Genomic DNA, 22,081 nt, shown 5'->3' with positions numbered 1-22,081 from the left:
AAACTGTCAATGTCTGCTCTGACACGGCCAACACTTACCATAGACAAACTGTCAATGTCTGACACGGCCAACACTTACCATAGGCAAACTGTCAATGTCTGACACGGCCAACACTTACCATAGGCCAACTGTCAATGTCTGACACGGCCAACACTTACCATAGGCAAACTGTCAATGTCTGCTCTGACACGGCCAACACTTACCATAGGCAAACTGTCAATGTCTGCTCTGACACGGCCAACACTTACCATAGGCAAACTGTCAATGTCTGACACGGCCAACACTTACCATAGGCAAACTGTCAATGTCTGCTCTGACACGGCCAACACTTACCATAGACAAACTGTCAATGTCTGACACGGCCAACACTTACCATAGGCAAACTGTCAATGTCTACTCTGACACGGCCAACACTTACCATAGGCAAACTGTCAATGTCTGCTCTGACACGGCCAACACTTACCATAGGCAAACTGTCAATGTCTGACACGGCCAACACTTACCATAGGCAAACTGTCAATGTCTGCTCTGACACGGCCAACACTTACCATAGGCAAACTGTCAATGTCTACTCTGACACGGCCAACACTTACCATAGGCAAACTGTCAATGTCTGCTCTGACACGGCCAACACTTACCATAAGCAAACTGTCAATGTCTACTCTAACACGGCCAACACTTACCATAGGCAAACTGTCAATGTCTGACACGGCCAACACTTACCATAGGCAAACTGTCAATGTCTACTCTGACACGGCCAACACTTACCATAGGCAAACTGTCAATGTCTACTCTGACACGGCCAACACTTACCATAGGCAAACTGTCAATGTCTGACACGGCCAACACTTACCATAGGCAAACTGTCAATCTCTTCTGTGGTTATTTTGTACTGTATTGAGTGTATAAGGTGCTTTGTAAATAATTGTTTAACAGTGAAACCCTGATGTTGTTGTCCAGGGCACAGTGTCCAGCACTGCTTCCTGTCTGCAGCTGCAAAAGCGGGCGGAGCGTGTTGCCGTGGCACTGATAGAGAAGGGACGCCTCAACCCCGGAGATCACGTAGCACTGGTTTACCCTCCAGGTAATTACACTAACTTCTGACCCCTGACCCTCTGATTATAGCTCTCCAGACTGGTATACATGTTACTGGTTTACCCTCCAGGTAATTACACTAACTTCTGACCCCTGACCCTCTGATTATAGCTCTCCAGACTGGTATACATGTTACTGGTTTACCCTCCAGGTAATTACACTAACTTCTGACCCCTGACCCTCTGATTATAGCTCTCCAGACTGGTATACATGTTACTGGTTTACCCTCCAGGTAATTACACTAACTTCTGACCCCTGGCCCTCTGATTATAGCTCTCCAGACTGGTATACATGTTACTGGTTTACCCTTTAGGTAATTACACTAACTTCTGACCCCTGACCCTCTGATTATAGCTCTCCAGACTGGTATACATGTTACTGGTTTACCCTTTAGGTAATTACACTAACTTCTGACCCCTGACCCTCTGATTATAGCTCTCCAGACTGGTATACATGTTACTGGTTTACCCTCCAGGTAATTACACTAACTTCTGACCCCTGACCCTCTGATTATAGCTCTCCAGACTGGTATACATGTTACTGGTTTACCCTCCAGGTAATTACACTAACTTCTGACCCCTGACCCTCTGATTATAGCTCTCCAGACTGGTATACATGTTACTGGTTTACCCTTTAGGTAATTACACTAACTTCTGACCCCTGACCCTCTGATTATAGCTCTCCAGACTGGTATACATGTTACTGGTTTACCCTTTAGGTAATTACACTAACTTCTGACCCCTGACCCTCTGATTATAGCTCTCCAGACTGGTATAGATGTTACTTGTTCTCTGTTTGTGTCTGATGGTCACTAAATCAAATCAAATTCTTTTGGTCACATACATGTGTTGAGCAGATGTTATTGCTGGTGTAGCGAAATGCTTGTGTTCCTAGCTCCAACAGTGGAGTAATATCTAACTAAATGCTTGTGTTCCTAGCTCCAACAGTGCAGTAATATCTAACTAAATGCTTGTGTTCCTAGCTCCAACAGTGCAGTAATATCTAACTAAATGCTTGTGTTCCTAGCTCCAACAGTGCAGTAGTATCTAACTAAATGCTTGTGTTTCTAGCTCCAACAGTGCAGTGTTTGGTCCAATCTAGTTTGTTGTTGATGTGGACACCAAGGAAATTGAAGCTGTTAACCTGCTTCACTACAGCCCCGTCGATGAGAATGGGGACATGCTCGGTGCTCCTTTTCCTGTAGTCCACAATAATCTCCTTAGTCTTGGTTACGTTGAGGGATAGGTTGTTATTCTGGCACCACCCGGCCAGGTGTCTGACCTCCTCCCTATAGGCTGTCTCGTCGTTGTCGGTGATCAGGCCTACCATTGTTGTGTCGTCTGCAAACGTAATGATGGTGTTGGAGTCGTGCCTGGCCATGCAGTCGTGGGTGAACAGGGAGTACAGGAGGGGACTGAGCACGCACCCCTGGGGAGCTCCAGTGTTGAGGATCAGCGTGGCAGATGTGCTGCTACCTACCCTCACCACCTGGGGGCGGCCCATCAGGAAGTCCAGGATCCAGTTGCAGAGGGAGGTGTTTAGTCCCTGGGTCCTTGGCTTATTGATGAGCTTTGAGGGCACTATGGTGTTGAACGCTGAGCTGTAGTCAATGAATAGCATTCTCACATAGGTGTTCCTTTTGTCCAGGTGGGAAAGGGCAGTGTGGAGTGCAATAGAGATTGCATCATCTGTGGATCTGTTTGGGCGGTATGCAAATTGGAGTGGGTCTAGGGTTTCTGGGATAATGGTGTTGATGTGAGCCATTACCAGCCTTTCAAAGCACTTCATGGCTACGGACGTGAGTGTTACGGGTCTGTAGTCATTTAGGCAGGTTTCCTTTGTGTTCTTGGGCACAGGGACTATGGTGGTCTGCTTGAAGCATGTTGGTATTACAGACTCAATCAGGGACATGTTGAAAATGTCAGTGAAGACACCTGCCAGTTGGTCAGCACATGCCCGGAGCACACGTCCTGGTAATCCGTCTGGCCCCGCAGCCTTGTGTATGTTGACCTGTTTGAAGGTCTTACTCACGTCGGCTACGGAGAGCGTGATCACACAGTCGTCCGGAACAGCTGATGCTCTCATGCCTCAGTGTTGCTTGCCTCGAAGCGAGCATAGAAGTGATTTAGCTCGTCTGGTAGGCTCGTGTCACTGGGCAGCTCGCAGCTGTGCTTCCCTTTGTAGTCTGTAATAGTTTGCAAGCCCTGCCACATCTGACGAGCGTCGAAGCTGGTGTAGTATGATTAGATCTTAGTCCTGTATTGATGCTTTGCCTGTTTGATGGTTCGTCGGAGGGCATAGCTGGATTTCTTATAAGCTTCTGGGTTAGAGTCCCGCTCCTTGAAAGCGGCAGCTCTACCCTTAAGCTCAGTGCGAATGTTGCCTGTAATCCATGGCTTCTGGTTGGTGTATGTACGTACAGTCACTGTGGGGACGACGTCCTTGATGCACTTATTGAAGAAGCCAGTGACTGATGTGGTGTACTCCTCAATGCCATTGGCAGAATCCCGGAACATATTCCAGTCTGTGATAACAAAACAGTCCTGTAGTTTAGCATCTGCTTCATCTGACCACTTTTTTATAGACCGGGTCACTGGTGCTTCCTGCTTTAATTTTTGCTTGTAAGCAGGAATCAGGAGGATATAATTATGGTCAGATTTACCAAATGGAGGGCGAGGGAGAGCTTTGTACGCGTCTCTGTGTGTGGAGTACAGGTGATCTAGAATTTTTTTCCTTGGTTGCACATTTAACATGTTGATAGAGATTTGGTAGAACTTATTTAAGTTTCTCTGCATTAAAGTCCCCGGCCACTAGGAGCGCTGCCTCTGGGTGAGTGGTTTTCTGTTTGCTTATTTCCTTATACAGCTGACTGAGTGCTGTCTTAGTTCCAGCATCTGTCTGTGGTGGTAAATAAACAGCCATGAAAAGTATAGCTGAGAACTCTCTTGGCAAGTAGTGTGGCCTGCAGTTTATCACAATATACTCTACTTCAGGCGAGCAAAATCTAGAGACTTCCTTAGATTTCGTGCACCAGCTGTTGTTTACAAATATGCACAGACCGCCGCCCCTCGTCTTACCGGAGTGTGCTGTTCTATCCTGCCGGTGCAGCGTGTATCCCGCTAGCTGAATATCCAATATCCATTGGTAGGATATTCGTGATCGTACCTCGTCTAGTTTATTGTCCAATGATTGCACGTTGGCGAGTAATATTAACGGTAAGGGCAGCTTTCCTAGTTGCCTTCTGCGTGTCCAGATGAGGCATCCGGCTCTTCGTCCTCTGCGTCGCTTCCTTTTGCGAATAATTGGGATGTTTGGAGAATATCGTCCTGCTTGTTGTTGTTGAAGAAATCTTCGTCTAGTCCGAGGTGAGTGATCGCTGTCCTGATATCCAGAAGCTCTCAGTCTAATCCGAGGTGAGTGATCGCTGTCCTGATATCCAGAAGCTCTCAGTCTAATCCGAGTTGAGTGATCGCTGTCCTGATATCCAGAAGCTCTCAGTCTAATCCGAGGTGAGTGATCGCTGTCCTGATATCCAGAAGCTCTCAGTCTAATCCGAGGTGAGTGATCGCTGTCCTGATATCCAGAAGCTCTCAGTCTAATCCGAGGTGAGTGATCGCTGTCCTGATATCCAGAAGCTCTCAGTCTAATCCGAGGTGAGGGATCGCTGTCCTGATATCCAGAAGCTCTCAGTCTAATCCGAGGTGAGTGATCGCTGTCCTGATATCCAGAAGCTCTCAGTCTAATCTGAGGTGAGTGATCGCTGTCCTGATATCCAGAAGCTCTCAGTCTAATCCGAGGTGAGTGATCGCTGTCCTGATATCCAGAAGCTCTCAGTCTAATCTGAGGTGAGTGATCGCTGTCCTGATATCCAGAAGCTCTCAGTCTAATCCGAGGTGAGTGATCGCTGTCCTGATATCCAGAAGCTCTGTCTAATCCGAGGTGAGTGATCGCTGTCCTGATATCCAGAAGCTCTCAGTCTAATCCGAGTTGAGTGATCGCTGTCCTGATATCCAGAAGCTCTCAGTCTAATCCGAGGTGAGTGATCGCTGTCCTGATATCCAGAAGCTCTCAGTCTAATCCGAGGTGAGTGATCGCTGTCCTGATATCCAGAAGCTCTCAGTCTAATCCGAGGTGAGTGATCGCTGTCCTGATATCCAGAAGCTCTTAGTCTAATCCGAGGTGAGTGATCGCTGTCCTGATATCCAGAAGCTCTCAGTCTAATCCGAGGTGAGTGATCGCTGTCCTGATATCCAGAAGCTCTCAGTCTAATCCGAGGTGAGTGATCACTGTCCTGATATCCAGAAGCTCTCAGTCTAATCCGAGGTGAGGGATCGCTGTCCTGATATCCAGAAGCTCTCAGTCTAATCCGAGGTGAGTGATCGCTGTCCTGATATCCAGAAGCTCTCAGTCTAATCCGAGGTGAGTGATCGCTGTCCTGATATCCAGAAGCTCTCAGTCTAATCCGAGGTGAGTGATCGCTGTCCTGATATCCAGAAGCTCTCAGTCTAATCCGAGGTGAGTGATCGCTGTCCTGATATCCAGAAGCTCTCAGTCTAATCCGAGGTGAGTGATCGCTGTCCTGATATCCAGAAGCTCTTTTCTTCCGTAAGATTCGGTGGCAGAAACATTATGTACAAAATAAATTACAAATAACGCAAAAACCCACATAATAGCACAATTGGTTAGGAGATGTAGTGTTGCCTGGCATGCTGGCCTTTCTAACAAGACAAAAACTGTACCCTGTTTCTGGTGCATGTATTTCATGACACTTGTTTGTTACAACAAGTGGCAACTTTTTTCAAAGTTTCCTCACGTCAATGTAAAGAGGCACCGTTACTGTGGAAACGGTCTCCACTGCACGTCTTGATTTGAACTGGGTTTAATGGTCTCTTTGCCCTTGTCTCTCTCCAGGTATTGACCTGATCGCTACGTTCTATGGGTGTCTGTACGCTGGCTGTGTTCCTGTCACCGTCAGACCCCCTCATCCTCAGAACCTGGCCACCACCCTGCCCACCGTCAAGATGATTGTAGAGGTACACAGCTCTCACTAACATGGCCTTTCCTAATCTCACCAGCATGGCCTATCCTAATCTCACCAGCATGGCCTAGCCTAATCTCACCAGCATGGCCTAGCCTAATCTCACCAGCATGGCCTAGCCTAATCTCACCAGCATGGCCTAGCCTAATCTCACCAGCATGGCCTAGCCTAATCTCACCAGCATGGCCTAGCCTAATCTCACCAGCATGGCCTAGCCTAATCTCACCAGCATGGCCTAGCCTAATCTCACCAGCATGGCCTAGCCTAATCTCACCAGCATGGCCTAGCCTAATCTCACCAGCATGGCCTAGCCTAATCTCACCAGCATGGCCTAGCCTAATCTCACCACCATGGCCTAGCCTAATCTCACCAGCATGGCCTAGCCTAATCTCACCAGCATGGCCTAGCCTAATCTCACCAGCATGGCCTAGCCTAATCTCACCAGCATGGCCTATCCTAATCTCACCAGCATGGCCTATCCTAATCTCACCAGCATGGCCTATCCTAATCTCACCAGCATGGCCTAGCCTAATCTCACCAGCATGGCCTATCCTAATCTCACCAGCATGGCCTATCCTAATCTCACCAGCATGGCCTAGCCTAATCTCACCAGCATGGCCTAGCCTAATCTCACCAGCATGGCATATCCTAATCTCACCAGCATGGCCTATCCTAATCTCACCAGCATGGCCTAGCCTAATCTCACCAGCATGGCCTAGCCTAATCTCACCAGCATGGCCTATCCTAATCTCACCAGCATGGCCTATCCTAATCTCACCAGCATGGCCTATCCTAATCTCACCAGCATGGCCTATCCTAATCTCACCAGCATGGCCTATCCTAATCTCACCAGCATGGCCTATCCTAATCTCACCAGCATGGCCTATCCTAATCTCACCAGCATGGCCTATCCTAATCTCACCAGCATGGCCTATCCTAATCTCACCAGCATGGCCTATCCTAATCTCGCCAACATGGCCTAGTTTAATCTCGCCAACATGGCCTAGTTTAATCTCGCCAACATGGCCTAGCTTAATCTCGCCAACATGGCCTAGTTTAATCTCGCCAACATGGCCTAGTTTAATCTCGCCAACATGGCCTAGCTTAATCTCGCTAACATGGCCTAGCCGAATCTCGCTAACATGGCCTAGCCGAATCTCGCTAACATGGCCTAGCCGAATCTCGCTAACATGGCCTAGCCGAATCTCGCTAACATGGCCTAGCCGAATCTCGCTAACATGGCCTAGCCGAATCTCGCTAACATGGCCTAGCCGAATCTCGCTAACATGGCCTAGCCGAATCTCGCTAACATGGCCTAGCCGAATCTCGCTAACATGGCCTAGCCGAATCTCACCAGCATGGCCTACTTTAATCTCGCTAACATAACCTAGCCTAATCTCGCTAACATGGCCTAGCCTAATCTCGCCAAATTTGCCTAGCTTAATCTTGCTAACATGGCGTAGCCTAATCTCACTAATATTAGTCTAATTGTCAATAATCTTGCCCACTGTCAAGAAGATGGTAGAGGTACACAGCTGTCACTAACATAACTATGGGTGACTTCGGCGATGTCATTTACAAAATAGCCTCCAACACTCTACTACTGGATGCAGTCTATCACAGTGCCATCCGTTTTGTCACCAAAGCCCCATATACTACCCACCACTGCGACCTGTATGCTCTCGTTGGCTGGCCCTCGCTTCATACTCGTCGCCAAACCCACTGGCTCCAGGTCATCTATAAGTCGTTGCTAGGTAAAGCCCCGCCTTATCTCTGCTCACTGGTCACCATAGCAGCACCCACCTGTAACATGCGCTCCAGCAGGTATATTTCACTGGTCACCCCCGAAGCCAATTCCTCATTCGGCCGCCTTTCCTTCCAGTTCTCTGCTGCCAATGACTGGAACGAACTGCAAAAATCACTGAAGCTGGAGACTCATATCTCCCTCACTAACTTTAAGCACCAGCTGTCAGAGCAGCTCACAAATCACTGCACCTGTACATAGCCCACCTGTAAATAGCCCATCCAATCTACCTCACCCCCATACTGTTATTTATTTTATTTATTTTGCTCTTTTGCACCCCAGTCTTTTGCACCCCAACCCTCTACTTGCACACTCATCTTCTGCACATCTATCACTCCAGTGTTTAATTGCTATATTTGTAATTATTTCACCACTATGGCCTATTTATTGCCTTACCTCCCTTATCCTACCTCATTTGCACACACTGTGTATAGATTTTTTCTACTGTATTATTGACTGTATGTTTGTTTTACTCCATGTGTAACTCTGTGTTGTTGTTTGTGTCGCACTGCTTTGCTTTATCTTGGCCAGGTCGCAATTGTAAATGAGAACATGTTACCTGGTTAAATAAAGGTGAACTAAATAAAATAACACTGTGTGACAGGTCAGTAAGTCGGTGTGCATCCTGACCACCCAAGCAATAATGAAGCTGTTGAAGTCCAAAGAGGCTGCTGCTGCTGTGGATGTCAAATCATGGCCGATGGTACTGGACACAGGTAACAAACCCTCACTCATTTTACTCAAATCAAATCAGTCACATGCGCCAAATACAACAGGTGTAGACCTTACAGTGAAATGCTTACTTACAATTTATATTTATTTATACCGCCTGGTATAGATGTCCTGGATGGCAGGAAGCTTGAACCCAGTGATGTACTGGGCCATTCGCACTACCCTCTGTAATGCCTTGCAGTCAGAGGCCGAGCAGTTGCCATACCAGGCAGTGATGCAACCAGTCAGGATGCTCTCGATGGTGCAGCTGTAGAACCTTTTGAGGATCTGAGGACTCATGCCAAATCTTTTCAGTCTCCTGAGGGGGAATAGGTTTTGTCGTGCTTTCTTCATGACTGTCTTGGTGTGCTTGGACCATGTTAGTTTGTTGGAGATGTGGTCGCCAAGGAACTTGAAGCTCTCAACCTGTTCCACTGTAGCCCCGTCGATTAGAATGGAGGCGTGCTCAGTCCTCTTTTTCCTGCAGTCCACAGTCATCACCTTTGTCTTGATCACGTTGAGGGAGAGGTTGTTGTCCTGGCACCACACGGCCAGGTCTCTGACCTCCTCCCTATAGGCTGTCTCGTCGTTGTCGGTGACCAGGCCTACCACTGTTGTCATCGGCAAACTTAATGATGGTGTTGGAGTTGTGCCTGGCCGTGCAGTCATGAGTGAACAGGGAGTACAGGAGGGGACTGAGCACGCACCCCTGAGAGGCCCCTGTGTTGAGGATCAGTGTGGCGGATGTGTTGTTACCTACCCTCACCACCTGGGGGCGGCCCGTCAGGAAGTCCAGGATCCAGTTGCAGAGGGAGGTGTTTAGTCCCAGGGTCCGTAGCTTAGTGATGAGCTTTGAGGGCATTATGGTGTTGAACGCTGGGCTGTAGTCAATGAATAGCATTCTCACATAGGTGTGCCTTTTGTCCAGGTGGGAAAGGGCAAAAGAGATTGCATCATCTGTTGGGGCGGCATGCAAATTGGAGTGGGTTTCTGGGATAATGTGGCACTTTATGGCTAGAGATGTGAGTGCTACGGGTCGGTAGTCATTTAGGCAGGTTACCTTAGTGTTCTTGGGCACAGACATGATGGTGGTCTGCTTAAAACATGTTGGTATTACAGACTCGGACAGGGAGAGGTTGAAAATGTCAGTGAAGACACTTGCTAGTTGGTCAGCGCATGCTTGCAGTGCACGTCCTGGTAATCAGTCTGGCCCTGCGGCCTTGTGAATGTTGAGCTGCTTAAAGGTCTTACTCAAATCGGCTGCAGAGAGCGTCATCACAGTCTTCCGGAACAGCTAGTGCTCTCATGCATGTTTCAGTGTTATTTGCTTCGAAGCGAGCGTAGAAGTAGTTTAGCTCTTCTGGTAGGCTCATGTCACTGGGCAGCTCTCGGCTGTGCTTCCCTTTGTATTCTGTAATGGTTTGCAAGCCCTGCCTCTTCCGACGAGCGTCAGAGCCGGTGTAGTACGACTCGATCTTAGTCCTGTATTGATGCTTTTCCTGTTTGATGGTTCATCGGAGGGCGTAGCGGGATTTCTTAGAAGCTTCCGGGTTAGAGTCCCTCTCCTTGAGAGCGGCAGGTCTAGCCTTTAGCTCAGTGCGGATGCTGCCTTTAATCCATGGCTTCTGGTTGGGGCATGTACGTACGGTCACTGTGGGGACGACGTTATCGATGCACTTATTGATGAAGCCAGTGACTGATGTGGTGTACTCCTCAATGCAATCGGAGGAATCTCAGAACATATTCCAGTCTGTGCTAGCAAAACAGGCCTGTAGCTTAGCATCTGCTTCATCAGTCCACTTTTTTTATTGATCTAGTCACTGGTGCTTCCTGCTTTAATTTTTGCTTGTACGCAGGAAACAGGAGGATAGAATTATGGTCAGATTTGCCAAATGGATGTCGAGGGAGAGCTTTGTATGCATCTCTGTGTGTGGAGTATAGGTGGTCCAGAGTTTTTTTTTTTTTCCTCTCTGGTTGCACATTTTAACATGCTGATAGAAATTTGGTAAAACGGATTTAAGTTTCCCTGCATTAAAGTCCCCGGCTACTATTTGCACCGCCTCTGGGTGAGCTGTTTCTTGTTAGCTTATGGCAGAATACAGCTCATTCAATGCTGTATTAGTACCAGCCTCTGACTGTGGTGATATGTAAACCGCAACGAAGAATACAGATGAGAACTCTCTAGGTAGATTGTGTGGTCTACAGCTTATCATGAGATACTCTACCTGAGGCGAGCAATAGTTCGAGACTTCCTTAGATATCGTGCACCAGCTGTTATTTACAAAAATACATAGTTTGCCGCCCCTTACCAGACGCCACTGTTCTATCCTGCCGGTACATCTTATAACCAGCCAGCTGTATGTTGGTATTGTCGTCGTTCAGCCACGACTCCGTGAAGGATAAGATGTTACAGTTTTGAATGTCCCGTTGGTAATTCTCCAAAGATTGCACGTTTTCTAGCAGAAAGGAAGGAAGTGGGGGTTTATTCAATCGCCTACGAATTCTCAAAAGGCAGCCTGCACTGTGGCCCCTTTTTCTCTGCCGCCTCTTCACGCAAATCACGGGGATGTGGGCCTGTTCCCGGGAAAGCAGTGTATCATTCGTGTCGGGCTCGTCAGACTTGTTAAAGGAAAATAAGGATTCTGCCAGTCCGTGGTGAGTAATCGCAGTCCTGATGTCCAGAAGTTATTTTCGATCATAAGAGATGGTAGCGGCAACATTATGTACAAAATAAGTTACAAAATAACGCAAATAAACCAACAAAAAAAGATAATCGGTTGGGGGCACGTAAAACATCAGCCTTCTTCTCCGGCGCCATTGTTACATGCTGCTCAGGACTGTGTGTGAAATCCATCCCTCCAAACCTGTTGTTATTCTCCCCAGACGACCTCCCCAGGACGAAGAGGCTTCAGGTCTACAAACCTCCCACCCCAGAGATGCTGGCATACCTGGACTTCAGTGTGTCCACCATGGGCATCCTGGCTGGAGTCAAGGTAAACTAACCCCTGACTGTACCTGGACTTCAGTGTGTCCACCATGGGCATCCTGGCTGGAGTCAAGGTAAACTAACCCCTGACTGTACCTGGACTTCAGTGTGTCCACCATGGGCATCCTGGCTGGAGTCAAGGTAAACTAACCCCTGACTGTACCTGGACTTCAGTGTGTCCACCATGGGCATCCTGGCTGGAGTCGAGGTAAACTAACCCCTGACTGTACCTGGACTTCAGTGTGTCCACCATGGGCATCCTGGCTGGAGTCAAGGTAAACTAACCCCTGACTGTACCTGGACTTCAGTGTGTCCACCATGGGCATCCTGGCTGGAGTCGAGGTAAACTAACCCCTGACTGTACCTGGACTTCAGTGTGTCCACCATGGGCATCCTGGCTGGAGTCGAGGTAAACTAACCCCTGACTGTACCTGGACTTCAGTGTGTCCACCATGGGCATCCTGGCTGGAGTCAAGGTAAACTAACCCCTGACTGTACCTGGACTTCAGTGTGTCCACCATGGGCATCCTGGCTGGAGTCGAGGTAAACTAACCCCTGACTGTACCTGGACTTCAGTGTGTCCACCATGGGCATCCTGGCTGGAGTCAAGGTAAACTAACCCCTGACTGTACCTGGACTTCAGTGTGTCCACCATGGGCATCCTGGCTGGAGTCGAGGTAAACTAACCCCTGACTGTACCTGGACTTCAGTGTGTCCACCATGGGCATCCTGGCTGGAGTCAAGGTAAACTAACCCCTGACTGTACCTGGACTTCAGTGTGTCCACCATGGGCATCCTGGCTGGAGTCAAGGTAAACTAACCCCTGACTGTACCTGGACTTCAGTGTGTCCACCATGGGCATCCTGGCTGGAGTCAAGGTAAACTAACCCCTGACTGTACCTGGACTTCAGTGTGTCCACCATGGGCATCCTGGCTGGAGTCGAGGTAAACTAACCCCTGACTGTACCTGGACTTCAGTGTGTCCACCACGGGCATCCTGGCTGGAGTCAAGGTAAACTAACCCCTGACTGTACCTGGACTTCAGTGTGTCCACCATGGGCATCCTGGCTGGATTCAAGGTAAACTAACCCCTGACTGTACCTGGACTTCAGTGTGTCCACCATGGGCATCCTGGCTGGAGTCAAGGTAAACTAACCCCTGACTGTACCTGGACTTCAGTGTGTCCACCATGGGCATCCTGGCTGGAGTCGAGGTAAACTAACCCCTGACTGTACCTGGACTTCAGTGTGTCCACCATGGGCATCCTGGCTGGAGTCAAGGTAAACTAACCCCTGACTGTACCTGGACTTCAGTGTGTCCACCATGGGCATCCTGGCTGGAGTCGAGGTAAACTAACCCCTGACTGTACCTGGACTTCAGTGTGTCCACCATGGGCATCCTGGCTGGAGTCAAGGTAAACTAACCCCTGACTGTACCTGGACTTCAGTGTGTCCACCATGGGCATCCTGGCTGGAGTCGAGGTAAACTAACCCCTGACTGTACCTGGACTTCAGTGTGTCCACCATGGGCATCCTGGCTGGAGTCAAGGTAAACTAACCCCTGACTGTACCTGGACTTCAGTGTGTCCACCATGGGCATCCTGGCTGGAGTCGAGGTAAACTAACCCCTGACTGTACCTGGACTTCAGTGTGTCCACCATGGGCATCCTGGCTGGAGTCAAGGTAAACTAACCCCTGACTGTACCTGGACTTCAGTGTGTCCACCATGGGCATCCTGGCTGGAGTCGAGGTAAACTAACCCCTGACTGTACCTGGACTTCAGTGTGTCTACCATGGGCATCCTGGCTGGAGTCAAGGTAAACTAACCCCTGACTGTACCTGGACTTCAGTGTGTCCACCATGGGCATCCTGGCTGGAGTCGAGGTAAACTAACCCCTGACTGTACCTGGACTTCAGTGTGTCCACCATGGGCATCCTGGCTGGAGTCGAGGTAAACTAACCCCTGACTGTACCTGGACTTCAGTGTGTCCACCATGGGCATCCTGGCTGGAGTCAAGGTAAACTAACCCCTGACTGTACCTGGACTTCAGTGTGTCCACCATGGGCATCCTGGCTGGAGTCGAGGTAAACTAACCCCTGACTGTACCTGGACTTCAGTGTGTCCACCATGGGCATCCTGGCTGGAGTCAAGGTAAACTAACCCCTGACTGTACCTGGACTTCAGTGTGTCCACCATGGGCATCCTGGCTGGAGTCAAGGTAAACTAACCCCTGACTGTACCTGGACTTCAGTGTGTCCACCATGGGCATCCTGGCTGGAGTCGAGGTAAACTAACCCCTGACTGTACCTGGACTTCAGTGTGTCCACCACGGGCATCCTGGCTGGAGTCAAGGTAAACTAACCCCTGACTGTACCTGGACTTCAGTGTGTCCACCATGGGCATCCTGGCTGGATTCAAGGTAAACTAACCCCTGACTGTACCTGGACTTCAGTGTGTCCACCATGGGCATCCTGGCTGGAGTCAAGGTAAACTAACCCCTGACTGTACCTGGACTTCAGTGTGTCCACCATGGGCATCCTGGCTGGAGTCGAGGTAAACTAACCCCTGACTGTACCTGGACTTCAGTGTGTCCACCATGGGCATCCTGGCTGGAGTCAAGGTAAACTAACCCCTGACTGTACCTGGACTTCAGTGTGTCCACCATGGGCATCCTGGCTGGAGTCGAGGTAAACTAACCCCTGACTGTACCTGGACTTCAGTGTGTCCACCATGGGCATCCTGGCTGGAGTCAAGGTAAACTAACCCCTGACTGTACCTGGACTTCAGTGTGTCCACCATGGGCATCCTGGCTGGAGTCGAGGTAAACTAACCCCTGACTGTACCTGGACTTCAGTGTGTCCACCATGGGCATCCTGGCTGGAGTCAAGGTAAACTAACCCCTGACTGTACCTGGACTTCAGTGTGTCCACCATGGGCATCCTGGCTGGAGTCGAGGTAAACTAACCCCTGACTGTACCTGGACTTCAGTGTGTCCACCATGGGCATCCTGGCTGGAGTCAAGGTAAACTAACCCCTGACTGTACCTGGACTTCAGTGTGTCCACCATGGGCATCCTGGCTGGAGTCGAGGTAAACTAACCCCTGACTGTACCTGGACTTCAGTGTGTCTACCATGGGCATCCTGGCTGGAGTCAAGGTAAACTAACCCCTGACTGTACCTGGACTTCAGTGTGTCCACCATGGGCATCCTGGCTGGAGTCAAGGTAAACTAACCCCTGACTGTACCTGGACTTCAGTGTGTCCACCATGGGCATCCTGGCTGGAGTCGAGGTAAACTAACCCCTGACTGTACCTGGACTTCAGTGTGTCCACCATGGGCATCCTGGCTGGAGTCAAGGTAAACTAACCCCTGACTGTACCTGGACTTCAGTGTGTCCACCATGGGCATCCTGGCTGGAGTCGAGGTAAACTAACCCCTGACTGTACCTGGACTTCAGTGTGTCCACCATGGGCATCCTGGCTGGAGTCAAGGTCTGACCTCCAACCTACAGTAGTTGTTCTGCTGCAGGGTTAGAGGGACCTGGGAACACAGACTGTGTACTGCCCATACTGTACACTGTTAGTTTGAACGGTAATACAAGAGAGACTGTAGTGTGCCACCAGACAGTCGTTCTGTTATCTCTTCCTCCAGATGTCCCATGCTGCCACCAGTGCCTTGTGTCGCTCCATCAAGCTGCAGTGTGAGCTGTACCCGTCCCGCCAGATAGCCATCTGTCTGGACCCCTACTGCGGCCTGGGCTTGGCTCTCTGGTGCCTCAGCAGGTAAAGGACATGTACAGTACATAGCAATATTTTGGGACTGTAAACTAGCACAGTTAGTGCTCATGTGGTGTAGCTGGGAGATCCTGGTTCCTCCTCTAGAGTTGAACAATAACCTGGTCTCTCTCTCTGTCTCTCTCTAGTGTATACTCTGGCCACCAGTCGATCTTGGTTCCTCCTCTAGAGTTGGACAGTAACCTGGTCTCTCTCTGTCTCTCTCTAGTGTATACTCTGGCCACCAGTCGATCTTGGTTCCTCCTCTAGAGTTGAACAATAACCTGGTCTCTCTCTCTGTCTCTCTCTAGTGTATACTCTGGCCACCAGTCGATCTTGGTTCCTCCTCTAGAGTTGAACAATAACCTGGTCTCTCTCTGTCTCTCTCTAGTGTATACTCTGGCCACCAGTCGATCCTGGTTCCTCCTCTAGAGTTGAACAATAACCTGGTCTCTCTCTCTGTCTCTCTCTAGTGTATACTCTGGCCACCAGTCGATTCTGGTTCCTCTAGAGTTGAACAATAACCTGGTCTCTCTCTGTCTCTCTCTAGTGTATACTCTGGCCACCAGTCGATCCTGGTTCCTCCTCTAGAGTTGAACAATAACCTGGTCTCTCTCTCTGTCTCTCTCTAGTGTATACTCTGGCCACCAGTCGATCTTGGTTCCTCCTCTAGAGTTGAACAATAACCTGGTCTCTCTCTCTGTCTCTCTCTAGTGTATACTCTGGCCACCAGTCGATCCTGGTTCCTCCTCTAGAGTTGAACAATAACCTGGTCTCTCTCTAGTGTATACTCTGGCCACCAGTCGATTCTGGTTCCTCCTCTAGAGTTGAACAATAACCTGGTCTCTCTCTGTCTCTCTCTAGTGTATACTCTGGCCACCAGTCGATCCTGGCTCCTCATCTAGAGTTGAACAATAACCTGGTCTCTCTCTGTCTCTCTCTAGTGTATACTCTGGCCACCAGTCGATCCTGGTTCCTCCTCTAGAGTTGAACAATAACCTGGTCTCTCTCTCTGTCTCTCTCTAGTGTATACTCTGGCCACCAGTCGATCCTGGTTCCTCCTCTAGAGTTGAACAATAACCTGGTCTCTCTCTAGTGTATACTCTGGCCACCAGTCGATTCTGGTTCCTCCTCTAGAGTTGAACAATAACCTGGTCTCTCTCTCTGTCTCTCTCTAGTGTATACTCTGGCCACCAGTCGATCCTGGTTCCTCCTCTAGAGTTGAACAATAACCTGGTCTCTCTCTGTCTCTCTCTAGTGTATACTCTGCCCACCAGTCGATTCTGGTTCCTCCTCTAGAGTTGAACAATAACCTGGTCTCTCTCTGTCTCTCTCTAGTGTATACTCTGGCCACCAGTCGATTCTGGCTCCTCCTCTAGAGTTGAACAATAACCTGGTCTCTCTCTGTCTCTCTCTAGTGTATACTCTGGCCACCAGTCGATCCTGGTTCCTCCTCTAGAGTTGAACAATAACCTGGTCTCTCTCTAGTGTATACTCTGGCCACCAGTCGATTCTGGTTCCTCCTCTAGAGTTGAACAATAACCTGGTCTCTCTCTAGTGTATACTCTGGCCACCAGTCGATCCTGGTTCCTCTAGAGTTGAACAATAACCTGGTCTCTCTCTAGTGTATACTCTGGCCACCAGTCGATTCTGGTTCCTCCTCTAGAGTTGAACAATAACCTGGTCTCTCTCTAGTGTATACTCTGGCCACCAGTCGATCCTGGTTCCTCTAGAGTTGAACAATAACCTGGTCTCTCTAGTGTATACTCTGGCCACCAGTCGATCCTGGTTCCTCTAGAGTTGAACAATAACCTGGTCTCTCTCTCTGTCTCTCTCTAGTGTATACCCTGGCCACCAGTCGATCCTGGTTCCTCTAGAGTTGAACAATAACCTGGTCTCTCTCTGTCTCTCTCTAGTGTATACCCTGGCCACCAGTCGATCCTGGTTCCTCTAGAGTTGAACAATGACCTGGTCTCTCTCTCTGTCTCTCTCTAGTGTATACTCTGGCCACCAGTCGATTCTGGTTCCTCCTCTAGAGTTGAACAATAACCTGGTCTCTCTCTGTCTCTCTCTAGTGTATACTCTGGCCACCAGTCGATCCTGGTTCCTCCTCTAGAGTTGAACAATAACCTGGTCTCTCTCTCTGTCTCTCTCTAGTGTATACTCTGGCCACCAGTCGATCCTGGTTCCTCCTCTAGAGTTGAACAATAACCTGGTCTCTCTCTCTGTCTCTCTCTAGTGTATACTCTGGCCACCAGTCGATCCTGGTTCCTCCTCTAGAGTTGAACAATAACCTGATCTCTCTCTCTGTCTCTCTCTAGTGTATACTCTGGCCACCAGTCGATCCTGGTTCCTCCTCTAGAGTTGAACAATAACCTGGTCTCTCTCTGTCTCTCTCTAGTGTATACTCTGGCCACCAGTCGATCCTGGTTCCTCCTCTAGAGTTGAACAATAACCTGGTCTCTCTCTGTCTCTCTCTAGTGTATACCCTGGCCACCAGTCGATCCTGGTTCCTCTAGAGTTGAACAATAACCTGGTCTCTCTCTGTCTCTCTCTAGTGTATACCCTGGCCACCAGTCGATCCTGGTTCCTCTAGAGTTGAACAATAACCTGGTCTCTCTCTGTCTCTCTCTAGTGTATACTCTGGCCACCAGTCGATCCTGGTTCCTCCTCTAGAGTTGAACAATAACCTGGTCTCTCTCTCTGTCTCTCTCTAGTGTATACTCTGGCCACCAGTCGATCCTGGTTCCTCTAGAGTTGAACAATAACCTGGTCTCTCTCTAGTGTATACCCTGGCCACCAGTCGATCCTGGTTCCTCTAGAGTTGAACAATAACCTGGTCTATCTCTCTGTCTCTCTCTAGTGTATACTCTGGCCACCAGTCGATCCTGGTTCCTCCTCTAGAGTTGAACAATAACCTGGTCTCTCTCTGTCTCTCTCTAGTGTATACTCTGGCCACCAGTCGATTCTGGCTCCTCCTCTAGAGTTGAACAATAACCTGGTCTATCTCTCTGTCTCTCTCTAGTGTATACTCTGGCCACCAGTCGATCCTGGTTCCTCCTCTAGAGTTGAACAATAACCTGGTCTCTCTCTGTCTCTCTCTAGTGTATACTCTGGCCACCAGTCGATCCTGGTTCCTCCTCTAGAGTTGAACAATAACCTGGTCTCTCTCTAGTGTATACTCTGGCCACCAGTCGATTCTGGTTCCTCCTCTAGAGTTGAACAATAACCTGGTCTCTCTCTGTCTCTCTCTAGTGTATACTCTGGCCACCAGTCGATTCTGGTTCCTCCTCTAGAGTTGAACAATAACCTGGTCTCTCTCTGTCTCTCTCTAGTGTATACCCTGGCCACCAGTCGATCTTGGTTCCTCCTCTAGAGTTGAACAATAACCTGGTCTATCTCTCTGTCTCTCTCTAGTGTATACTCTGGCCACCAGTCGATCCTGGTTCCTCCTCTAGAGTTGAACAATAACCTGGTCTCTCTCTCTCTCTGTCTCTCTCTAGTGTATACTCTGGCCACCAGTCGATCCTGGTTCCTCTAGAGTTGAACAATAACCTGGTCTCTCTCTAGTGTATACTCTGGCCACCAGTCGATTCTGGTTCCTCTAGAGTTGAACAATAACCTGGTCTCTCTCTGTCTCTCTCTAGTGTATACTCTGGCCACCAGTCGATCTTGGTTCCTCCTCTAGAGTTGAACAATAACCTGGTCTCTCTCTGTCTCTCTCTAGTGTATACTCTGGCCACCAGTCGATCCTGGTTCCTCCTCTAGAGTTGAACAATAACCTGGTCTCTCTCTGTCTCTCTCTAGTGTATACTCTGGCCACCAGTCGATTCTGGTTCCTCCTCTAGAGTTGAACAATAACCTGGTCTCTCTCTGTCTCTCTCTAGTGTATACTCTGGCCACCAGTCGATTCTGGTTCCTCCTCTAGAGTTGAACAATAACCTGGTCTCTCTCTCTGTCTCTCTCTAGTGTATACTCTGGCCACCAGTCGATCCTGGTTCCTCCTCTAGAGTTGAACAATAACCTGGTCTCTCTCTCTGTCTCTCTCTAGTGTATACTCTGGCCACCAGTCGATCTTGGTTCCTCCTCTAGAGTTGAACAATAACCTGGTCTCTCTCTGTCTCTCTCTAGTGTATACTCTGGCCACCAGTCGATCCTGGTTCCTCCTCTAGAGTTGAACAATAACCTGGTCTCTCTCTGTCTCTCTCTAGTGTATACTCTGGCCACCAGTCGATCCTGGTTCCTCCTCTAGAGTTGAACAATAACCTGGTCTCTCTCTCTGTCTCTCTCTAGTGTATACTCTGGCCACCAGTCGATCCTGGTTCCTCCTCTAGAGTTGAACAATAACCTGGTCTCTCTCTGTCTCTCTCTAGTGTATACTCTGGCCACCAGTCGATTCTGGCTCCTCCTCTAGAGTTGAACAATAACCTGGTCTATCTCTCTGTCTCTCTCTAGTGTATACTCTGGCCACCAGTCGATTCTGGTTCCTCCTCTAGAGTTGAACAATAACCTGGTCTCTCTCTCTGTCTCTCTCTAGTGTATACTCTGGCCACCAGTCGATCCTGGTTCCTCCTCTAGAGTTGAACAATAACCTGGTCTCTCTCTGTCTCTCTCTAGTGTATACTCTGGCCACCAGTCGATCTTGGTTCCTCCTCTAGAGTTGAACAATAACCTGGTCTCTCTCTGTCTCTCTCTAGTGTATACTCTGGCCACCAGTCGATCCTGGTTCCTCCTCTAGAGTTGAACAATAACCTGGTCTCTCTCTCTGTCTCTCTCTAGTGTATACTCTGGCCACCAGTCGATTCTGGTTCCTCTAGAGTTGAACAATAACCTGGTCTCTCTCTGTCTCTCTCTAGTGTATACTCTGGCCACCAGTCGATCCTGGTTCCTCCTCTAGAGTTGAACAATAACCTGGTCTCTCTCTCTGTCTCTCTCTAGTGTATACTCTGGCCACCAGTCGATCTTGGTTCCTCCTCTAGAGTTGAACAATAACCTGGTCTCTCTCTCTGTCTCTCTCTAGTGTATACTCTGGCCACCAGTCGATCCTGGTTCCTCCTCTAGAGTTGAACAATAACCTGGTCTCTCTCTAGTGTATACTCTGGCCACCAGTCGATTCTGGTTCCTCCTCTAGAGTTGAACAATAACCTGGTCTCTCTCTGTCTCTCTCTAGTGTATACTCTGGCCACCAGTCGATCCTGGCTCCTCATCTAGAGTTGAACAATAACCTGGTCTCTCTCTGTCTCTCTCTAGTGTATACTCTGGCCACCAGTCGATCCTGGTTCCTCCTCTAGAGTTGAACAATAACCTGGTCTCTCTCTCTGTCTCTCTCTAGTGTATACTCTGGCCACCAGTCGATCCTGGTTCCTCCTCTAGAGTTGAACAATAACCTGGTCTCTCTCTCTGTCTCTCTCTAGTGTATACTCTGGCCACCAGTCGATCCTGGTTCCTCCTCTAGAGTTGAACAATAACCTGGTCTCTCTCTCTGTCTCTCTCTAGTGTATACTCTGGCCACCAGTCGATCCTGGTTCCTCCTCTAGAGTTGAACAATAACCTGGTCTCTCTCTGTCTCTCTCTAGTGTATACTCTGGCCACCAGTCGATTCTGGTTCCTCCTCTAGAGTTGAACAATAACCTGGTCTCTCTCTGTCTCTCTCTAGTGTATACTCTGGCCACCAGTCGATCCTGGTTCCTCCTCTAGAGTTGAACAATAACCTGGTCTCTCTCTGTCTCTCTCTAGTGTATACTCTGGCCACCAGTCGATCCTGGTTCCTCCTCTAGAGTTGAACAATAACCTGGTCTCTCTCTCTGTCTCTCTCTAGTGTATACTCTGGCCACCAGTCGATTCTGGCTCCTCCTCTAGAGTTGAACAATAACCTGGTCTATCTCTCTGTCTCTCTCTAGTGTATACTCTGGCCACCAGTCGATTCTGGTTCCTCCTCTAGAGTTGAACAATAACCTGGTCTCTCTCTCTGTCTCTCTCTAGTGTATACTCTGGCCACCAGTCGATCCTGGTTCCTCCTCTAGAGTTGAACAATAACCTGGTCTCTCTCTGTCTCTCTCTAGTGTATACTCTGGCCACCAGTCGATTCTGGTTCCTCCTCTAGAGTTGAACAATAACCTGGTCTCTCTCTGTCTCTCTCTAGTGTATACTCTGGCCACCAGTCGATTCTGGCTCCTCCTCTAGAGTTGAACAATAACCTGGTCTCTCTCTGTCTCTCTCTAGTGTATACTCTGGCCACCAGTCGATCCTGGTTCCTCCTCTAGAGTTGAACAATAACCTGGTCTCTCTCTAGTGTATACTCTGGCCACCAGTCGATCCTGGTTCCTCTAGAGTTGAACAATAACCTGGTCTCTCTCTAGTGTATACTCTGGCCACCAGTCGATTCTGGTTCCTCCTCTAGAGTTGAACAATAACCTGGTCTCTCTCTAGTGTATACTCTGGCCACCAGTCGATCCTGGTTCCTCTAGAGTTGAACAATAACCTGGTCTCTCTAGTGTATACTCTGGCCACCAGTCGATCCTGGTTCCTCTAGAGTTGAACAATAACCTGGTCTCTCTCTCTGTCTCTCTCTAGTGTATACCCTGGCCACCAGTCGATCCTGGTTCCTCTAGAGTTGAACAATAACCTGGTCTCTCTCTGTCTCTCTCTAGTGTATACCCTGGCCACCAGTCGAT

At 49.1% G+C, this 22,081-nt stretch overlaps 1 protein-coding gene across 1 annotated transcript in view; it reads left to right on the top strand.

Moving 5' to 3' along the window:
• Positions 1-960: 960 nt before the first annotated feature.
• The window catches only part of LOC120039172 (disco-interacting protein 2 homolog A), a gene marked incomplete at both ends in the record, with an annotated part of 23,672 nt that continues 2,551 nt past the window's right edge, over positions 961-22,081 (top strand). Inside the window, 5 exons of the mRNA XM_038984690.1 lie at positions 961-1,084; positions 6,007-6,128; positions 8,542-8,653; positions 11,532-11,641; positions 15,286-15,416. Coding sequence (XP_038840618.1) covers positions 961-1,084; positions 6,007-6,128; positions 8,542-8,653; positions 11,532-11,641; positions 15,286-15,416 — 599 coding nt within the window. The remainder of the gene's footprint in view (positions 1,085-6,006; positions 6,129-8,541; positions 8,654-11,531; positions 11,642-15,285; positions 15,417-22,081) is intronic.

This window comes from Salvelinus namaycush, unplaced genomic scaffold, assembly GCF_016432855.1.
Source record: "Salvelinus namaycush isolate Seneca unplaced genomic scaffold, SaNama_1.0 Scaffold2594, whole genome shotgun sequence".
NCBI classification, from domain to species: Eukaryota; Metazoa; Chordata; class Actinopteri; order Salmoniformes; family Salmonidae; genus Salvelinus; species Salvelinus namaycush.
The sequence above is the reverse complement of the archived record's forward strand: the minus strand, read 5'-3'. Positions and strand labels throughout refer to the sequence as shown.